The following is a 16,396-nucleotide window of genomic DNA, read 5'->3' on the forward strand; positions in this document are numbered from 1 at the left end:
CTCAGAGACCGCAGTGGGATGTGTGCATTCTTTTGTATATATATTTATGTATATGCGTATAAATTATCTCTGCTGCTTCTTGGAGCGCTGCTGTTTACGAGTTTTACATTCCCTGGAATCAAATAGCATCCAGAGATACCACTTGACATCCGTCAGACAGGATTTTTATATATGTCGTCTCTGAGATGGAAGGCTTCCATTTTGGCATCTAAGACCAATGTTATGTGTTCGGCATATGAGCCCAGCTCTGCCTGTGAAGCGGAAAAGATATATATATATATATATATATATATATATATATCTCCTAGTTTCTGCTGCACTGTCAGCATGGTGGGGGTGGGGGTGGGGGGTGGGGGTTGTTATCGCAAACAGGTCAAGTGAGGCTCGTACAATCCAGCAGTGGTCAAAAAAAAACGGATAGGAAAGAGATTTGAGAGCGAGGGCTGAAATTCAAGTTCCCCACTGCTCCTGGAATTTCAAGTATTTTGATAGGATCAAAACAGCTAAGCAATCTGATTTTCACATTTCACTGTGAAGAGCAGTGAAATGTCTCAAAACTGTTACCTTTAACAGAATATTACTGTTGTCCTCACAGCAGTCGTAGCTGTCTGTAAAGGAGCATGAAAGCTGTCAGCTGTTCTGTGCGTCGGGGATGGGGTTGGAAGCCCGGGTGCTTCACTCCAGCTTACAGAAGGACACAGAATATGTATGTGAACACATGGCGCTGCTCTGCAGTGGAAATGAAAACATGCACATGCTTACAGGATGCCACATGCCAAAAACAACACTTTTTCTGTTTTGTTTATTTTAGTAACCACGAAGAACTTGACCCGTTTTCTCTTTTCAGCACGTGTAATGTCACATTTCAGCTCGTCTGAGGTTCTTTTAAGATGGAGCCCAGGAAAAGGCAAATACAATTGGAAGCCGTTGTCGAGCGATCAGAAAGGAACTAATGTGCTTGTTGACTGAGGGTTGGCGGTTTTCTAGAAAATTCTTACACAACCTGAAACCGACTGCCGTTGTGGGGATTTTTCGATCTGACATAACATATTTGACTTTCATTAACTTTGACCAAAACATGTGGTGTGGTGATTCATTTGATTTGATTGGATTTTTTTTTTTTTTTTTTTTCCTCGAGGGACCAGAGATCAAAGTGTGCTGCATAATTATTAGTGATTACTCTCTACCAGTTTCCATTTTGTTTCAACCTGTGCGATTAAGACCTAGCAAAATTGTTCCGAATCACTTGACAAGCTGACAAGAGCTTTTCGTATTAAGTCACCAAACAAGGCCATCTTTTCATCTGAGAAGAGACATTTTTTTCCCACACAAACTTGAGATTCTGCATCTGTGTTTTTGTTTTTTTTACACAGAATAATAAAGATTTGCTTGTGAATGATTGTTTATCTGTCAACTGGCTGATGTTCACATTGGAAAAAGCAGAGTTCTAGGTTTACAGATGAACACGTAGACATGCCTGATGAGTTTTGGAAAGAAGCACCGTCGACTTTTTGGAGTTACAAGCAAACATTTGGGCAGGAAACGTACGTTTACCATCTCGTAAAAAAAAGCACAACTCTCCCGCTGTTCAGCATGAAAGAGCACTGATGATGCTTTGGAGATTGTGTTTCTCTGGTAGGAAATAAAAAATAAAAAGAGAGAAGAGAATTAAATACCAGAAAATGGTCAAAGCAAACCTCACACTGTGTTTAAAAAGCTGAAGAAGAAAACCTAATGGCTTCTACAACGGGATGATGCTACACGACACACCTCAATAACCACAGAGGACAACATTTAGACTTGCAAGCGGAGGGTTTTGCAATCGACCAATAGAGTAGGAAATGAAACATGGACCAAGAAGCTTCCGCAGTGAGAGGCCTCTTACTGATAAAATGAGCGAACAAATCACCCAAACAAGAGCTGAATGACTTTCCTGCTGCAAAAACCTTGAACAAGCTATGTGACTTGCCAAAGATTACTTAACTGTAAAACATGAAAACTATATACTGGTATATATATAAAAAATATACTGCAGTAAGATGTTAAAGAAATGTGTCATATTTATTAATCTAATGCCGTTTTAAATTTTGTCTTTAACTCTGAGAAATCAGTTTCATTTTGACCAGTAAAGATGGTTTTATACATATAATATATGCTAAAGTGCACATTGAAACATTTATATATATGTTTATATATATACACATACAGTAAAGTACAGAGCTGTAACTTGCTAAAAAGGGTCAAATTACTATATTGTTAGGGCTTTGATGCTATTCAGCTCGCAGGCTCAGAAGTCTGAGAAAAGACAAACTTGGACATAGCAGACGAGTCTTCGCTTGAGTTTTCTGCTGTGCAGGACACTTTGTGTTTAGCAGAATCCCATCAAGTGGATTTTAGAAACGCTGCTCTGCAGTTCCTCATCCTCCCAAGCTGCCTGAGTAAATCTTAACTAAGCTAAGCTAGTTTTGCAAAAAAAAACCCTTCTTTTTTTCTTCTTTTTTTTTCCCCTCCCAGAGGCATGGGAGAGGTAACTGGCCAAATTAATTTTCTTTCTTCTGCTTGTGCTGCTGCAACCTGAGGGATCATCGAGGCAGAGAGTCGGCCGAAGAGAGGCGCGATTGGTGCTGGAGGAGAGAAGGAAAGGGGAGCAGTGGAATTTTAATGTGGCTGTCTTGTCTTTCACTGCCCGCCAAAGAAAAGCAATTACCACCACGGCTCCTCTCTCTGCTCTGTGTGTGCGCGCTTACCTTCGAGTCTGTCGGACTGCACTGAGCACACAGAGATTTCTGTTTGTTAAATGTACAAAAAGGGGTACAATAATTTCCATTAAGTAACTTTCTGAACGCAGTCAAACAATGTCTTCGATACCATGAAGCATCCTCCGTGACATTATTGCTTAAAGTGGTAATAAACTTGTAAGTACCCCCATGGTTTTGCCTTTTCTTCTTTCGACTGACGTTAGATGAAAATCCAACATCGCACGGTGAACATTTTAAGGCTCTCTGAGCGTGGAGGTGATCATTTTGAGAAGCTCTGATAAGTACTGACATAAGAACCATGGCTAAAGACTGATAGATGGAGAGATGGAGTTGTTGAGAGAAAACTCATAGGAAGTGCTGTTGGAAGGATGAATGTTGTGTGGAGGGAGATGCAGGAAGAATTGGAGAGTGATTGCTTTCGAAGACACTGTGATTGTGTGCTGGTAACGGCTCGCCGTCACCCCCTCACTTCAACAATACCTCAGCTTTTCTTTCCTCTTCTCCCATCTTTCTTTAATTCTGTTTTCAGGATGCGAAGGTTCGCCTACTGTAAGGTGGTTTTAGCCACCTCTCTGGTGTGGGTGATGCTGGACATGTTTATCCTGCTCTACTTCAGCGAGTGCAACAAGTGCGATGACAAGAAGGAAAGAGGACTGCCCGGGAGAGACAGTGGGTGTTTATTTCCAACATGCTCACATTTGATTCTTCTCTGACAGGATTTCTGAAATACTGTGTGTGTGTGTGTGTCTATATTAGACACCCTGTCCAGACCTAGAGACGGGCCGGGTGAAGGTGGGAAGCCGGTGGTGATCCCTAAAGAGAACCAGGAGAAGATGAAGGAGATGTTTAAGATCAACCAGTTCAACCTCATGGCCTCTGAGATGATCGCGCTCAATCGCTCGCTGCCCGATGTCCGTCTGGAAGGGTGAGCAGCCTCCCTGATTAATATTTTGTCTCGTCACTTTCGCTGAGTGAACTCATTACTTTCTTCTGGAAATGAATGTCAGGTCGAATCCATACTTAGGACAGTCCACTTGGGGGTTTATTAAAAACCACAAGCCGGGTGTCTGGTCCAAAACCTGCACCGTCAATCACATCTGGAACCATTATTGGGGGATGGGTGTGTGGATACGTGGCAGTAAGCCAGGGTAGAGAAGTTTAACTCACAAGCTAAAATACTAATTAAAGTTTAGAAATGAATTGATTTGTAATGCTTTTAATTCAAAATGCATTCGCTCTCCGGTACACATTAGAAGTAGGAAGCACTTAGATGCAAGTAAAAAGGAAAACATGCAAGAGAAAAGCACACCCACTCATTCCTAGAAACGTTATTAGACTGTGATACTCAGACGGTGAAATAGTCGGGGTGTGGTGGCCTGAAAAGTCCCATGAGAGTTTAAACTTCCTGAAAAAGCGTCGGGATGTCCCGGCTCAATATGCTTACTGCACCCAGTATGCACCCAAATGCCATCTTTGTTTATTGTTCTGTAATTAGAGTGAAAACCGATCTATTAATCTCTGCAGTGTTTTTTTTTTTTTTTTTTTAACCGAAGTAATAATGCTTTGCCAGGCTCAGACATTAAAAGACAGCATTGATAACATTGAATTGCGACACCTACTGGTTGTTAATGTAAATAGTTAATAATGTAAATAAAAAAGTGTTACAGCTCTTAAACAGCTTCGTTATTGCTCTAACAGCCCCCCCCCGTTCCAAGTACCCCCCCCCCCCCCCACAGCCAACGACTCACCACCATGACTAAGCAATTTCCTGCGGGAAACACTGATCTCTGTGTTACTAACAAGAAATCATACACTGATGCATGATGGTCGAGCTGCAGTTTTGAAATACCACTGCAAATAAAACTTCAGACGAGGCATCAGAACGTCTCCAAAGATTTAGTATCTGTTTTTACTCTCTGGATGTTCCCAAAGCTCTATTATCCAGAACCCGTTCAGTCTTCTCCCTCTTAGTGATGTACTTTAGAGTAGCAATATCTGAAGTGAAATCGCTTTTCAAAACCAAGTCTGGAGTGGACTGTTTGGGCCCATTTTAGAGCTTCGCTGCAGATTCAGCAAATGGTCAGACGGCACCTGAGAGTCGGGGTGTCATGGAGACTGGACCCTGCTGCGGGTTGCGGGCTGACGTGGTTTTAGCACACTGTTAAATCCATCTCATGATTGTTACTGTTAAGGCAATCGTCTTTAATTCATAACAGCAAGTATCCCTGCGCTGTGTTTTACATGTCTTCATTAAGTCCATTCAGGAACGCCTGACAAAATGATCTCGACAGTAATCCCATTATGACTTTGTTGTGTAAGTTCTCAGCCTTGTTTTTTACCGTTTGACGTTAATCAGACTGCATAGCTTTTACGCTTGGAGGTCTTTGTTAATGGCTCTAATATTATTTTAGGACAACCTGTTGATAAAAGTTGACGGGACCAGAGTTTCATACTTTCATTGCCATCGTGTCAGCTCTCATTTGTTGCACATGAGTGAGTGAGCGTTAGTCACTGAAACTGAAACTGTGAGAAGTTGAAAAATGAATCGAACCACACGAGAAGAAAGGTTGGGCATGTTCGCTGTTTCTCACACGTTTCTCACACGTTTCTCACGTTTTTCACAAAGTTTCAAGGTCCAGCATCTCTTTTCGTGCAGCCGTGCCTCCTCAGCACAACAAAGGCATCATGGCCTTTAAATCAGAAGATATCGAAACGCTATGAATGCAGTAACGCAAGGTTATTTTCAGTCTATTTCAAACAGATCTAAAAGAGCTTAATGTTGTTTAAGTGTGCGTTCGAGCCAGTGGCTGTACGTGTTTCCGTCTTCTGACAGACGCAGTCAGGTGGTCAGAAGTGCGTCCGCTCAGCAGCGTGAAAGATATGTCGCCGTTAGTTCAGACAATCGGAAACCGGCTGGGCTCTTCGTTCCCCTTTGCCCTGTTTTTGATCCACGAGAGGATCGTACGTGGGCCGGTAATGAGGGTTCTCAGTGAGATGGAGAGAAAGGGACTCGCTGAGAGACACAAGAGTGACAGGCGGGAGCATGTGCACGCAGGACCGGCTGGAGAGACGGAGGACATTGATCCGTGAAATGAGTTTTAGTCTTTGAGCGAGAGTTGATTACCAGGTATGTTTTTTTACTCAGCCTTTCCCTCCGTCTATCTGCTTTTCCAATTAGCAGATAAGACGGAGTCAATATCGAGCAGTGGAACGTGTGCCTGTGTGTGTGTGTATAAGGATGCATACATTTGTGTTCATTTTTGTATGTATGTGTGTGTGTGTCTAGTGCGCGCACGTTTGTTGATCAGCCCAGTTTAGTGAGTCTATGTGAATGAATTCATCACAGTGAACGGGGGCCGCCATTAGTAGGAACTTTGAGCCGGAAACTCGCCTATGTGCAGTCACCATTATGGAAAAGAGAGTCAAGTGTGTCTGTGTGTGTGTGTGTGGAGGGGGTGGTGGTTGAATGTGTGACTGGGTGGATACGTAATATTTGAAAATGTTTTCCATGACCGCACCTTTCAGAAAACTTGACATAAATCTCCTTTTTTTTGTTTCTTTTTTTTTTTTTTGGGATGCTGACTGCAGTGTTTTTTTTAGTTTATTTTTTTTTAGAAGACGTTTACGGCCGTGCGAGCGCGTTTTTGTGGTGTGTGTGTGTGACGTTACGAAAGCGAGGCCATTTAATTGGAACCAGTTTACACACCCATCTTAAATATTCCCACAATCCAATAGCTGGGGGAAAAATAAAAAAAACTGTAACTCATTACAGCGTTTGGCCGCTGCCAAATGTGGCTCCGCAGCCCCGCCTGTTCGGGTGCACAGGACTCCCAGCAAGTGCTCAATTTTTAAAATCTGCATCATGTCACTCAGAAACGTGTGTATGCCTGTGTTTGTCATCCGAAACGAGCCAGATTTCCATGTCTTGAAACTGCACTCGGTGTTCTTTTTTCAACAGACGTATGAAAAGTAATGGCCGGCTTTGCATGAAGGCTGAAAGACTCTTGAGGCTTTCTCTGCTTTTACAGTGAATCATCTCGTGTATTCATCTGCCTCCCTCCTTTCTGAGGACACGCAGAGAAGAAGCTGAGAATTTATGTGTTACTTAACATGCTCTAGAGGCAGCTGCGGAATAAGTATACTCTTGACCTGCTCTCCTCTTGTGCTGTTACATTCCTTCTGTCATAATCAGCTGCAGAGGCAGAGGAAGCGCTCCAGGAGGATCACGGGGAGGAGGGGGAGTTGCAAAGATGGAGGAAGGGGGATCATATTCCATTTGGCTGTTGGTAGAGTTGGATTTGTCAGAGGAAGGAAGTCACAGGGTGGTATCGGTTCTGTCTTCTGATGATAGATGAGTTGCTTACCGAGGCTTGTTTGATAAAACCGACTGACAGACAGTTTGGTGTGTTGCTGTTGTTTTACTAAAACTTGATGGTTGCTTCATTATTTTAGATTTTTTTTTCTTTTAATAAAAGATAATTTATCATTTCTGTGATTTTTATTTTTATTTTTTTCCAATTTTTTTTTTTAAATTGAGTCAATAAAAGATTAAGCAAAGGCATTCAGATGCGGGTCAGGTTTACTTTCATGTTCCTTTTGGTTTTTGAGAGCTGCGGTAAACAAACGACATCAAACAGCAACATCAAGTCTAATCCCAAAGTCATCAGAGAGTCCGTATTTTTCATTTCACACGTCTTGTTCCAGCGTCGGCCTAACGGATGCATAGGATCAGGTGGATAGGATGAGTTGGAAATATTGCTTCTCTTTAGCCTTGTTAAACAGGTGGTGAGATAACATTTCCATAGATGAGGGCACTTACAGGAATGAGTTGTGTCAAACCTCGAAAACGTGTTACTCTCCCCCTGGATTTACGGTGACCACTGCTCCGATGCGTCATCGTTCCAGCTTCATCCGTGCGATAGAGTGCAAAGCCTGCAGCTGCAGTTCAAGCACAACGCTTCAGAGTTACTTTTGTTTTCTCCAGTCGTTCGGCTGTGAAAGAGTTGCTTCGGTGATGCTATCTGCAGGGAGAGGTTTTTTTTTTTATTCTTTAATGCGATCTATGCAATTCCTCTGAAAAGCCGAGCCAAATTAAGACCCCACCCCTGCAGTGTGTCTCTATCGATTAACCCATTGACGCCGGATGTTGCGTAGCGCAACATTGCCCCTAACGCCGGTTGTTGCGTAGCGCAACATTGTTCATTTATCATTATTTTCAAGACGCATGCAGCATGTAATGCACAATAATTGGTTCAAATACACATGAGGTGGGTGTTTTCGATTAGCCTGTTCTGCAATAGTGCGTTTGTAGCTAATTTGACAGCTCGGCTACAATGGCTGCGGTTAACGAGACATACTGTGACAGCGATGGAAGTGATGTGGAGTTGGAAGGGAATGATCAACAGAATTTATTAGAGGAAGAGAGGCAGTCCGCTGGATTTCGCACCCGACGTCAACAAAAGTTTACTCGTACACCGGGGCTGAAGGTGCCAATATCTGAAGATGCAAGTCCTTTAGTGTTCTCGCATATTTTCACTGATGAAGTTTGGGATATGTTGGGGACACAGACAAACTTATATGCGGATCAGGCGCGCGGCCACACACCATCCAACTCGAAGTGGAGCCCCGTGTCAAAGCAGGAGATGAAATCTTTCATCGGTCTCTGCCTAACTTTTGGAATAATCAAACTACCAACTCGCCGGGATTACTGGAGGCAGAGCAAGTGGCTGTATCAGACAAATGTAGCCCGAGTGATGGCACGAGATCGTTTCGACATGATCTGGAGGTAATTATTTATTCTTGCGCTGCATTCTGACGACTTCTCATTCTTATTTGAGTGGCGTTGGCCTTATGTCAAAAAAGAGAGAGCCCGGTGCGAATTACTGCAGTATAACTATGATGTTTTAGAAGTCGTGTCACTGAAGTATACAGTATAACTGCACAATGCAAGATATATTGCAGGGTTTTTTATCATTCATTATTATTGCTGATATTATGATTATGATTTAGTTATAGTATAGTACCAGTATAGTAATAGTAGTATAATAAATAGCAGCATTGGGTATTATCCTGAATCATAAAGCAAAACTACATGAACCAAATGTCCAACATTGATAAAAAAAAAAAGTAATACAATCCAGCATATTTCATGGTTATTATGTGTTTTCAGTGCTTTTAACAGGATCCACAAATGGAAACACTGACCCTCTAGAAGCCCTTGGAATGATTTAGTAAGAGGGAAATAAATGAGGTGTTTGCCATTTAAAGGCTTGTAATGAGCGATACGGGTACAGGCCGCTGTTTGTGGTGTGTGCGGATTGTCTGGAAATGGGCTTCAAAGCCTGTTCACACATGGGATATGTGGATGCCTTTCTGAAAGCAAACAAAATAGATTTCTTATTTGATGGTCGGCTGTGTTGGTCCAGCGACGTCACGCTAGATTCAAATCCTCATTCCAAATTTTCACGTGTTTCGCTGCACTTCCGCGTCAGCATCTGAGCCCACGCGGTGACAACAGAAAAAACACGTTAAAGGCATTACAGTGTTCATAAATCTCAGGAAAACGACTGGGAAATAAAAGATGGTGGCTCCTTATCCACGTAGGGGGTTTACATGACATTAATTTTACTTCCAATGGAAGCCTTCCTGAAGTTTTTATGTCCCTCCCTCTGTGGCCATAAATGCAAACAAAAACCAGCAGCAGAGCTGATGGAGGAGGTTGGGCCTCTCTTCGGGAATCAAAGAGAAGCACCCCTTTCATGGCCTAAACATCAAATGTCTCCAAAATGTTTCTCAGGGGCCGTTTCAGCAGGACTGTGGCTGACTCTTATCGTCATCTGACTGTTGTCATCTTCTAGGCATTTTCATCCCTCACTATCTCTCAGGAAGGGAGTTAGACGTGTGTGTTCTTCTCTGCTATGGTAATGACTTGCACTCTAATTAGTGTCACTAATCAAATGACAGCATGCGGACCCACTATCTCTGTGTTGTTTTCCTCTCTAAAATCAGGAGTGCGTCCTTGGTTGTTCACTCAGTTTTCATCCTCGGCTTTCTTTGTCCGACAGGAACGTGATTTATCGCACGAGCCGACGGTGGTTTATGACTGCATAATGTCTTAATGCGGCTTTGCCGATTTTTAAAGTCTAAGCAGTTCCTTTCTTGGTCAACTGTGTTGTGTGGACCCACTTTAGCTGCAGCTCTCTGTGTAGCGCTCTCTTGCAGCCGTACAGAGGCTGGATTGTGAGGTCTCTCCTGGCCCGCTTTTCTGATTTTTCTTCCTTTGCATCCATATGCAAATCAGACGTCTTAAGTGTCTACGTGTGAATCCACAGATCAAAAGCAGGTTTATTGCAATCCTTATTTTGTTGTTGTTGTTGTTCTTACGGTTTGATTTACTCTTTTGTAGGTGCAAGAACAAGTTATATCCTGATAATCTTCCTCGCACCAGCGTGGTGATTGTATTTCACAACGAGGCCTGGAGCACGCTGCTGAGAACCGTCCACTCCGTTATTGACCGCTCTCCACACACTCTGCTGGAGGAGATTGTCCTGGTGGATGATGCCAGTGAGAGAGGTAAAGTCACACACACACTGCAGATAATTCCTTTATTGCCTCTTGTTTGAGGCTTAGCCTATTTTTGAGAGCTATTGTATGATTTTCCTGGATTCTCTGTGTGTGTAGCGTTTGAGTCTGCATTGGTGCCCAATAGCCTGTCAGCATATTCATGCATAAGGGCTGTGTGTGCCACTCCACCCTTTGCTGTTAATCCCTGTTTGGTTGAGATTAGGTCTTTAATTTGCCAGCCGCAGGGATTACACTGTGTTATTACCCTCAATCCCCCCCCGCCCCCCTAGTCACCATCACACAGCACCAAGTAACCTTATTGAACCTCAGGTTGGATGTTGTACGTCAGGGTGTGTGTGTGTGTGTTTGTGCAGGGAGGGGAGCTGTCTGCAGATAGTAGGTGTGTCGGCAGGCATGCCAAGACACACAAAAGCAAGCAAAAACATAAACGCTACCCTAACTTTAATCGCTGTTGCTGCAAAATGAGGAGGGCATGTGTTCCACCTCTGTATTTCTTTCACATGCGTGTTGTGTATGCTTTAGATTTTCTTAAAAGGCCATTGGAGCAGTACGTCCGAAGGTTAGAAGTGCCTGTCAGGGTGGTGAGGATGGACCAGCGGTCCGGACTCATTCGCGCTCGCCTCAAGGGAGCGTCCCTCTCCACCGGCCAGGTGCGTGTTTTGCACGTGCGCATATGTGACATACACCACCCTGTGACCTGCGCTCCATCTGCTGCTGAGCACTGCTGGACTTGTCTGATGTTTCTCTCCATGCTCCCAGGTTATAACCTTTCTGGATGCTCATTGTGAATGCACCACAGGGTGGCTGGAGCCTCTGCTCGCCCGCATCAAACAAGACAAGTAAGGCACACGTACACAACACTGTTGAGCCTGCGGCGGGGGGGGCTTGCCCTTGTGTTTACCTGATGCTCAATTACTCGTTCTCTGTGTACTGCTTTACATAAGCACACAAACACTGAAGTTCATGAAGGTGTGAGTAGAGGTCGCGCCATGATCTATTGTTGTTTTTAAGGGTTTGGTTGCAGTTTAACACTTTAACACTCGTCTTTGATGACCACCAAGTCCTTTGGGCAGCAGTTTGATTTGTGAGTGTTGATCGCATCGATCCATATTGACGGCTTTTGTGTCTGTGTCTGCCTCAGGAGAACAGTGGTGTGCCCCATTATCGACGTCATCAGCGACGATACGTTTGAGTACATGGCGGGATCTGACATGACGTACGGAGGCTTCAACTGGAAGCTCAACTTCCGCTGGTACCCTGTACCTCAGAGAGAGATGGACCGCCGCAAAGGAGACCGCACGCTACCCGTCAGGTCTGTGACACCCACCACAGGAACCTTCAGCCCGACTTTAACTCGTATTTATCAGCGAGATTTTTCAGTCTTGACGCCAACTTCCATGTTGGCTGGTGTGGAAAAGGAAATGCGCCGAAAGTATGATACTGACTAATGTTAGTAGTGTGACCGAACACATGATCAGACTGTTGAGAATAACGTCCCGGGAGCTTTACTGTTGTTGATGAGCATTCACGGTATGTGTCTTCGGGGTAATCATACAGTTAAATTTACACTGAAAGGACGATTCATTAGAGTTCCGCTCGCTTCACAGGATACGAGGAGACACAGTTGGACCGTTGAATGGTTTATTCTTGTTCTTGGGCTACATATGTGTGACATGCATTTATCCGTATCCAACGCTATACAAACATCGGTCCAGTGATTATACAGGGTTGGAAATTAATCACATGGCTTTCATATATGGTTAAGGGTTCTTCCTGACTTCTTGACAGAAAAAATGCTGACCAGACATTGAAATTGCTTATTTTCCCTCGTGTTGGCGACTTGCTGGCGTCCCGCTCAAAAGGACGTGTATTAGTTACCATTTACTGGCTTAGTGCCTGTCATACATGTTCACATGTTGACACAGACTCTGAACCTGCTGTGACTGCTTTCTGTTACTGGTGCAGAGGCCCTTAAAGGCACACGGACAGCAAAATGAACTCAATTTCACAATAACAGCCACACTTAATCGTAAAATGTTCCCAGGGCAGCAACACATGACAGAATGCAGTGAACCTTCCTCTGAGTCGAAGTCAAGATATTTTTGTAAGATTCTGAGTTGGTTTTTTTTGTTTTTTTGCTCATTGTATTGTTCGTCATGGCTCAGACCTTGGGAACAAAAATCAAGAGTTTATTTCTGCCTGTCCATCATCCATTCTTCCTGTTCTTGTGTCTAAAGCCACTCAGCGGCACTATTCGAGGTCACACGTATAATATATCTTATGTAACACCCTGCACCCGTGTTTCTGGTTGTTTTTCACGCTTCAGCACGACATTTTCCGAAGGATGTCTTGCAAGTGGCCTTAAAAGGAAAATGGTGATTTGTTGCTGAACGAGTGAATGGACCGATTTAAAAACTTGTGTGCAACCTACAGAAAATACCCCAGCACACCTGTACACATTTAAGGGAAACTTTTATCATTTTTGTGACCGTGTCAAAGTGTTAGTTATCACGTTTATCATTGGATTAGAGGTTGTTTCCAAGTGTTCTATAGTTACTAGATGAATAACCATAGTTTTTGTCCATCGTACTGTATGTAGAAGTTATTTAGCTGCCTTTGATCCCTCCAGCTGTAGCTTAAGAAGCTCATTTATTTGATGTTCTAGCCCCACGAAGAAGGAGTGTATCGAATTTGTGGAAATGCTTTTATTTGTGAGCGCTATTCATTGCAGATTTTTTTTTTTAAAGGTACAAAGATGCAATAAAACTTCTTTATTTGATCATTTTTCCAATTTCCACTGGCTCTGATGTATTCATATTGCATAGGCCTGCATTTGTCCTATGCTGACTTATACCTACCCTCACTTATCACCTCATTTTTAGATGAGATTAGAACCAGCTCAACTGAGCCGATACAACAGCCCAGCCATAAATACTACTTTCACGAGGCTTCTACAGCTTCAGTTTTTGTCAAAAAGGGTGTCGATTCAGGTAAAGCTTTTTGGATTTTGCAACAATTTCAGGACATCTCAGGGGTATAAATGTGTCTTGTTTCCTTGGGAAAAATCCTTGTTGTGAACTCGGTGTATGCCAAGTTCTTGGCATTGCCCTTCTTTGGCTAATGTGCAGAGAAGCGGGAGCTTTCGCTGTCGCAAGGGGAGGAGCCTGGCACTTTGGCGCAGGAGGAAACCTCATCAGCCAACGTGACCATTATGAGCTCGTTTACGTTTACACTCGGGAAAGGGCTTTGAAATCGATAAGTGGCAATTAGATGCTTTAAATCCTTCAGCTCGAAGGTTTCAGAGAAGCGCTGAAGTTTTTCATTTAATCTCTGTTCTTATTTACGCTTTCTGTTTGTGTGCACAGTGTCGCTGTAAACACTGAACTTATGAAACACCGCTTCGATGGCTGTGACCATCTCTGTTTGGATGAGGGGCTTTAATCAGGATCAAAGCTTCACTTTTTAATTAGTGGGTGTTGTTTGTTTCACTGCGACATGTTTGAATCGCATCAAAACAGTGATTTAATTGTACGCGTCGGCGTTTGGAGACCTTTGATATGTTGACGGTAAAACAAACAAAAAAAACCCTGCATCTTTCACATGTATCAATCTCTTTGTTTTCGATGCACAGTTATCGTCTTTAACAACAGCCACTTTTTTTTGTGTGTGTTGCTCAACAAGCCAGGTTTTGTTTTCATCCCGTTTCTGTGTTGTTTATTATTTGCCGGCCAAATGCGGCGCAACACGCCATCGGCCCTTTGTGTTTTCAGGATATGTTTCATCTGTGTTTGTATGCACGGTTGTGTGTTTTTATAAGTGAAACTTGGATGTCAAATGAAAGCAAAAACAGGCAGTTGGAAAAATAGGCCACTCTACAAAGGAGGAAACCCTTCTGTGAGGGGGGTGAAAAGGGGAAGAGAATTGAGGCCATTAAACACCGACATGACAACAACAGAGAAGTGAGCAGGAAAATTAAGATTGAATTGGGGAGAAAACAGGAAGACGGAAAAGAACGGGGGGTGACATGTAAAAAAAAAAAAAAAACTGGCGAGATACGGAGTGACCTGCAGAAAACAAGTCGCTTGTGAATAAAGTGACACTAACCGGCTCTTAATTTACTCGTCTCTCCAGGACTCCCACCATGGCAGGAGGCCTGTTCTCCATAGACCGAGATTATTTCCAGGAGATCGGCACGTATGACGCAGGCATGGACATCTGGGGCGGAGAGAACCTGGAAATCTCTTTCAGAGTGAGTGAACGCAGCCAATTGGCATGACTGTATTCTTCCGTGTACTGGCAGGCGTTCAGGAGTGTCTGCTAGGGTTCACATACACACAGGCACGGATGTTACGTTCTGAGGTCGAGTAAATTGTTGTCTTGACGAGTACTCGGTCGGGTCGTAACCAGCGCCGACTGGATTACAACCAAACTTACTCAGACTTTTGCAACTCAGCACTCACGCAGCAGAGTTCAGCCCATGCGCACTCTACTCACAACACGTCGTACAATACTGCGTCTCGGTCTTGTTCTTCACAGATCTGGCAGTGCGGAGGGACTCTGGAGATCGTCACGTGTTCCCACGTGGGTCACGTGTTCAGAAAGGCCACGCCCTACACATTTCCCGGAGGAACGGGACAGATCATCAACAAAAACAACCGACGCCTGGCAGAAGTCTGGATGGATGAATTTAAAAACTTTTTCTACATCATCTCTCCCGGTGAGTTGGGCCGTGTATGTGTGCGTTAAAGAGAGGGGTGCATTTCTGCGTGTGCTCGTGCAGGTTAATAGATGCTCTGTAGCGTGAAATTACTCGCGGCCCCTTCGTCCTGCACTGTTGGGCCACCAATGCAATAATACGCTGTCACCAGGTTAATGGATAGATCACATCTGCCACAGAGATTAACCCCCACACGTGAGCACTTACACGCATAGCTGCGTGTGCACAAACACACACAAGTTGGTAATGAAAAGAAAAAAACTAAAACCCTGTCATCGCACCGTCACTAACTGATCGTCGTGCTTCGGTTTAGCAGCTGCCGATTGTTCTGACCGCTGGAACACTTCCAGTATTTCACCACTGAGAAGCATAAAATCAGGAGGAACTGCTTAAGCCTTTCGGATGGGAAGAAAAACATCTCCAGTGGCTTCTTAGGGTTTTTGAACATTCAAAATGTCTTAAAGAGCCAAGGGAAGCCATACCGCTGCCTTCTATTCATGCACATAAGATAAAGTTTGTGCTTTTATTGCACAAAAAGCTGAGATGAAGGCCCTCTGTGCCTCTTCCTGAAGGACCTTAATTACTGCTCCCCCCCTCAGAGAGTGAGGCTCTTACCGAGCTAATCTCTCAGCAGGGCATACTGAGTGCATAATAACATTAAAGACATGTGCCAGGACCCCGGCACTTAGTGATCAGCCCGACTTTCCAGTGGCTGCATGCAGACGCTGCAAAGTGAACACCTCACCAGCAACTAACTCCACGCTCTGTAACACTCCCGGAGAATCCAAGAGCCCAGAAAACAAGAGTAAACATTGTTTTTGTCTGGCAAACATTTCGTGGAGATGAGTTGTGGGAAACCACGAGATACAACAAGAGATTTCATTAATTTGCCCCCCTTAAGAGCACACATCCCGCGATGCGGCTCTTCCGTGTGTGTGTGTTTTTAAAGGAATGGGGATATAAAACTGCAGCTTCCCCTCTGTGTTCGTTCGTGTGAACACAAGAAGAACCCAATCAAAGTCATTTTTCACACGTTTGAAGGCGATACTTTAAACCACCTGTAAGTTTGGCACAGCATGCTTGTCAGGCTCATATATACTGTCCCAGCAGCATGTCGCGTCGTGGAAAGGAAACTCACCCCACATGATGAACTGTCCAATTTCCCCACACGCACCATGACTCTCCGTCACTGTTGTTTGTCGTCGGCGAACATTAAAGTCTGACAAGTGAAAGCATTAAAGGTACCCGCAGCATGTCTAAAAATATGTAAATGCATTTAATGCACTGCTTTGTGGTGAAAAATGTCTTTTATCTGACCACCACATTACTAGCAACG

General features: G+C 43.8%; 1 protein-coding gene across 2 annotated transcripts in view; it reads left to right on the forward strand.

The window, feature by feature from the left end:
- Nucleotides 1–16,396, forward strand: part of galnt1 (UDP-N-acetyl-alpha-D-galactosamine:polypeptide N-acetylgalactosaminyltransferase 1) — a 44,506-nt gene that overhangs the window by 23,868 nt on the left and 4,242 nt on the right. For both annotated transcript variants that reach the window (XM_075465424.1, XM_075465423.1), the window contains 8 exons: nt 3,289–3,428; nt 3,516–3,684; nt 10,165–10,331; nt 10,866–10,993; nt 11,103–11,182; nt 11,485–11,655; nt 14,475–14,592; nt 14,880–15,060. In XM_075465424.1, the coding sequence (XP_075321539.1) occupies nt 3,290–3,428; nt 3,516–3,684; nt 10,165–10,331; nt 10,866–10,993; nt 11,103–11,182; nt 11,485–11,655; nt 14,475–14,592; nt 14,880–15,060 (1,153 nt within the window). In that variant the 5' untranslated portion in view covers nt 3,289. The remainder of the gene's footprint in view (nt 1–3,288; nt 3,429–3,515; nt 3,685–10,164; nt 10,332–10,865; nt 10,994–11,102; nt 11,183–11,484; nt 11,656–14,474; nt 14,593–14,879; nt 15,061–16,396) is intronic.

This window comes from Odontesthes bonariensis, chromosome 5, assembly GCF_027942865.1.
Source record: "Odontesthes bonariensis isolate fOdoBon6 chromosome 5, fOdoBon6.hap1, whole genome shotgun sequence".
Classification (NCBI taxonomy): domain Eukaryota; kingdom Metazoa; phylum Chordata; class Actinopteri; order Atheriniformes; family Atherinopsidae; genus Odontesthes; species Odontesthes bonariensis.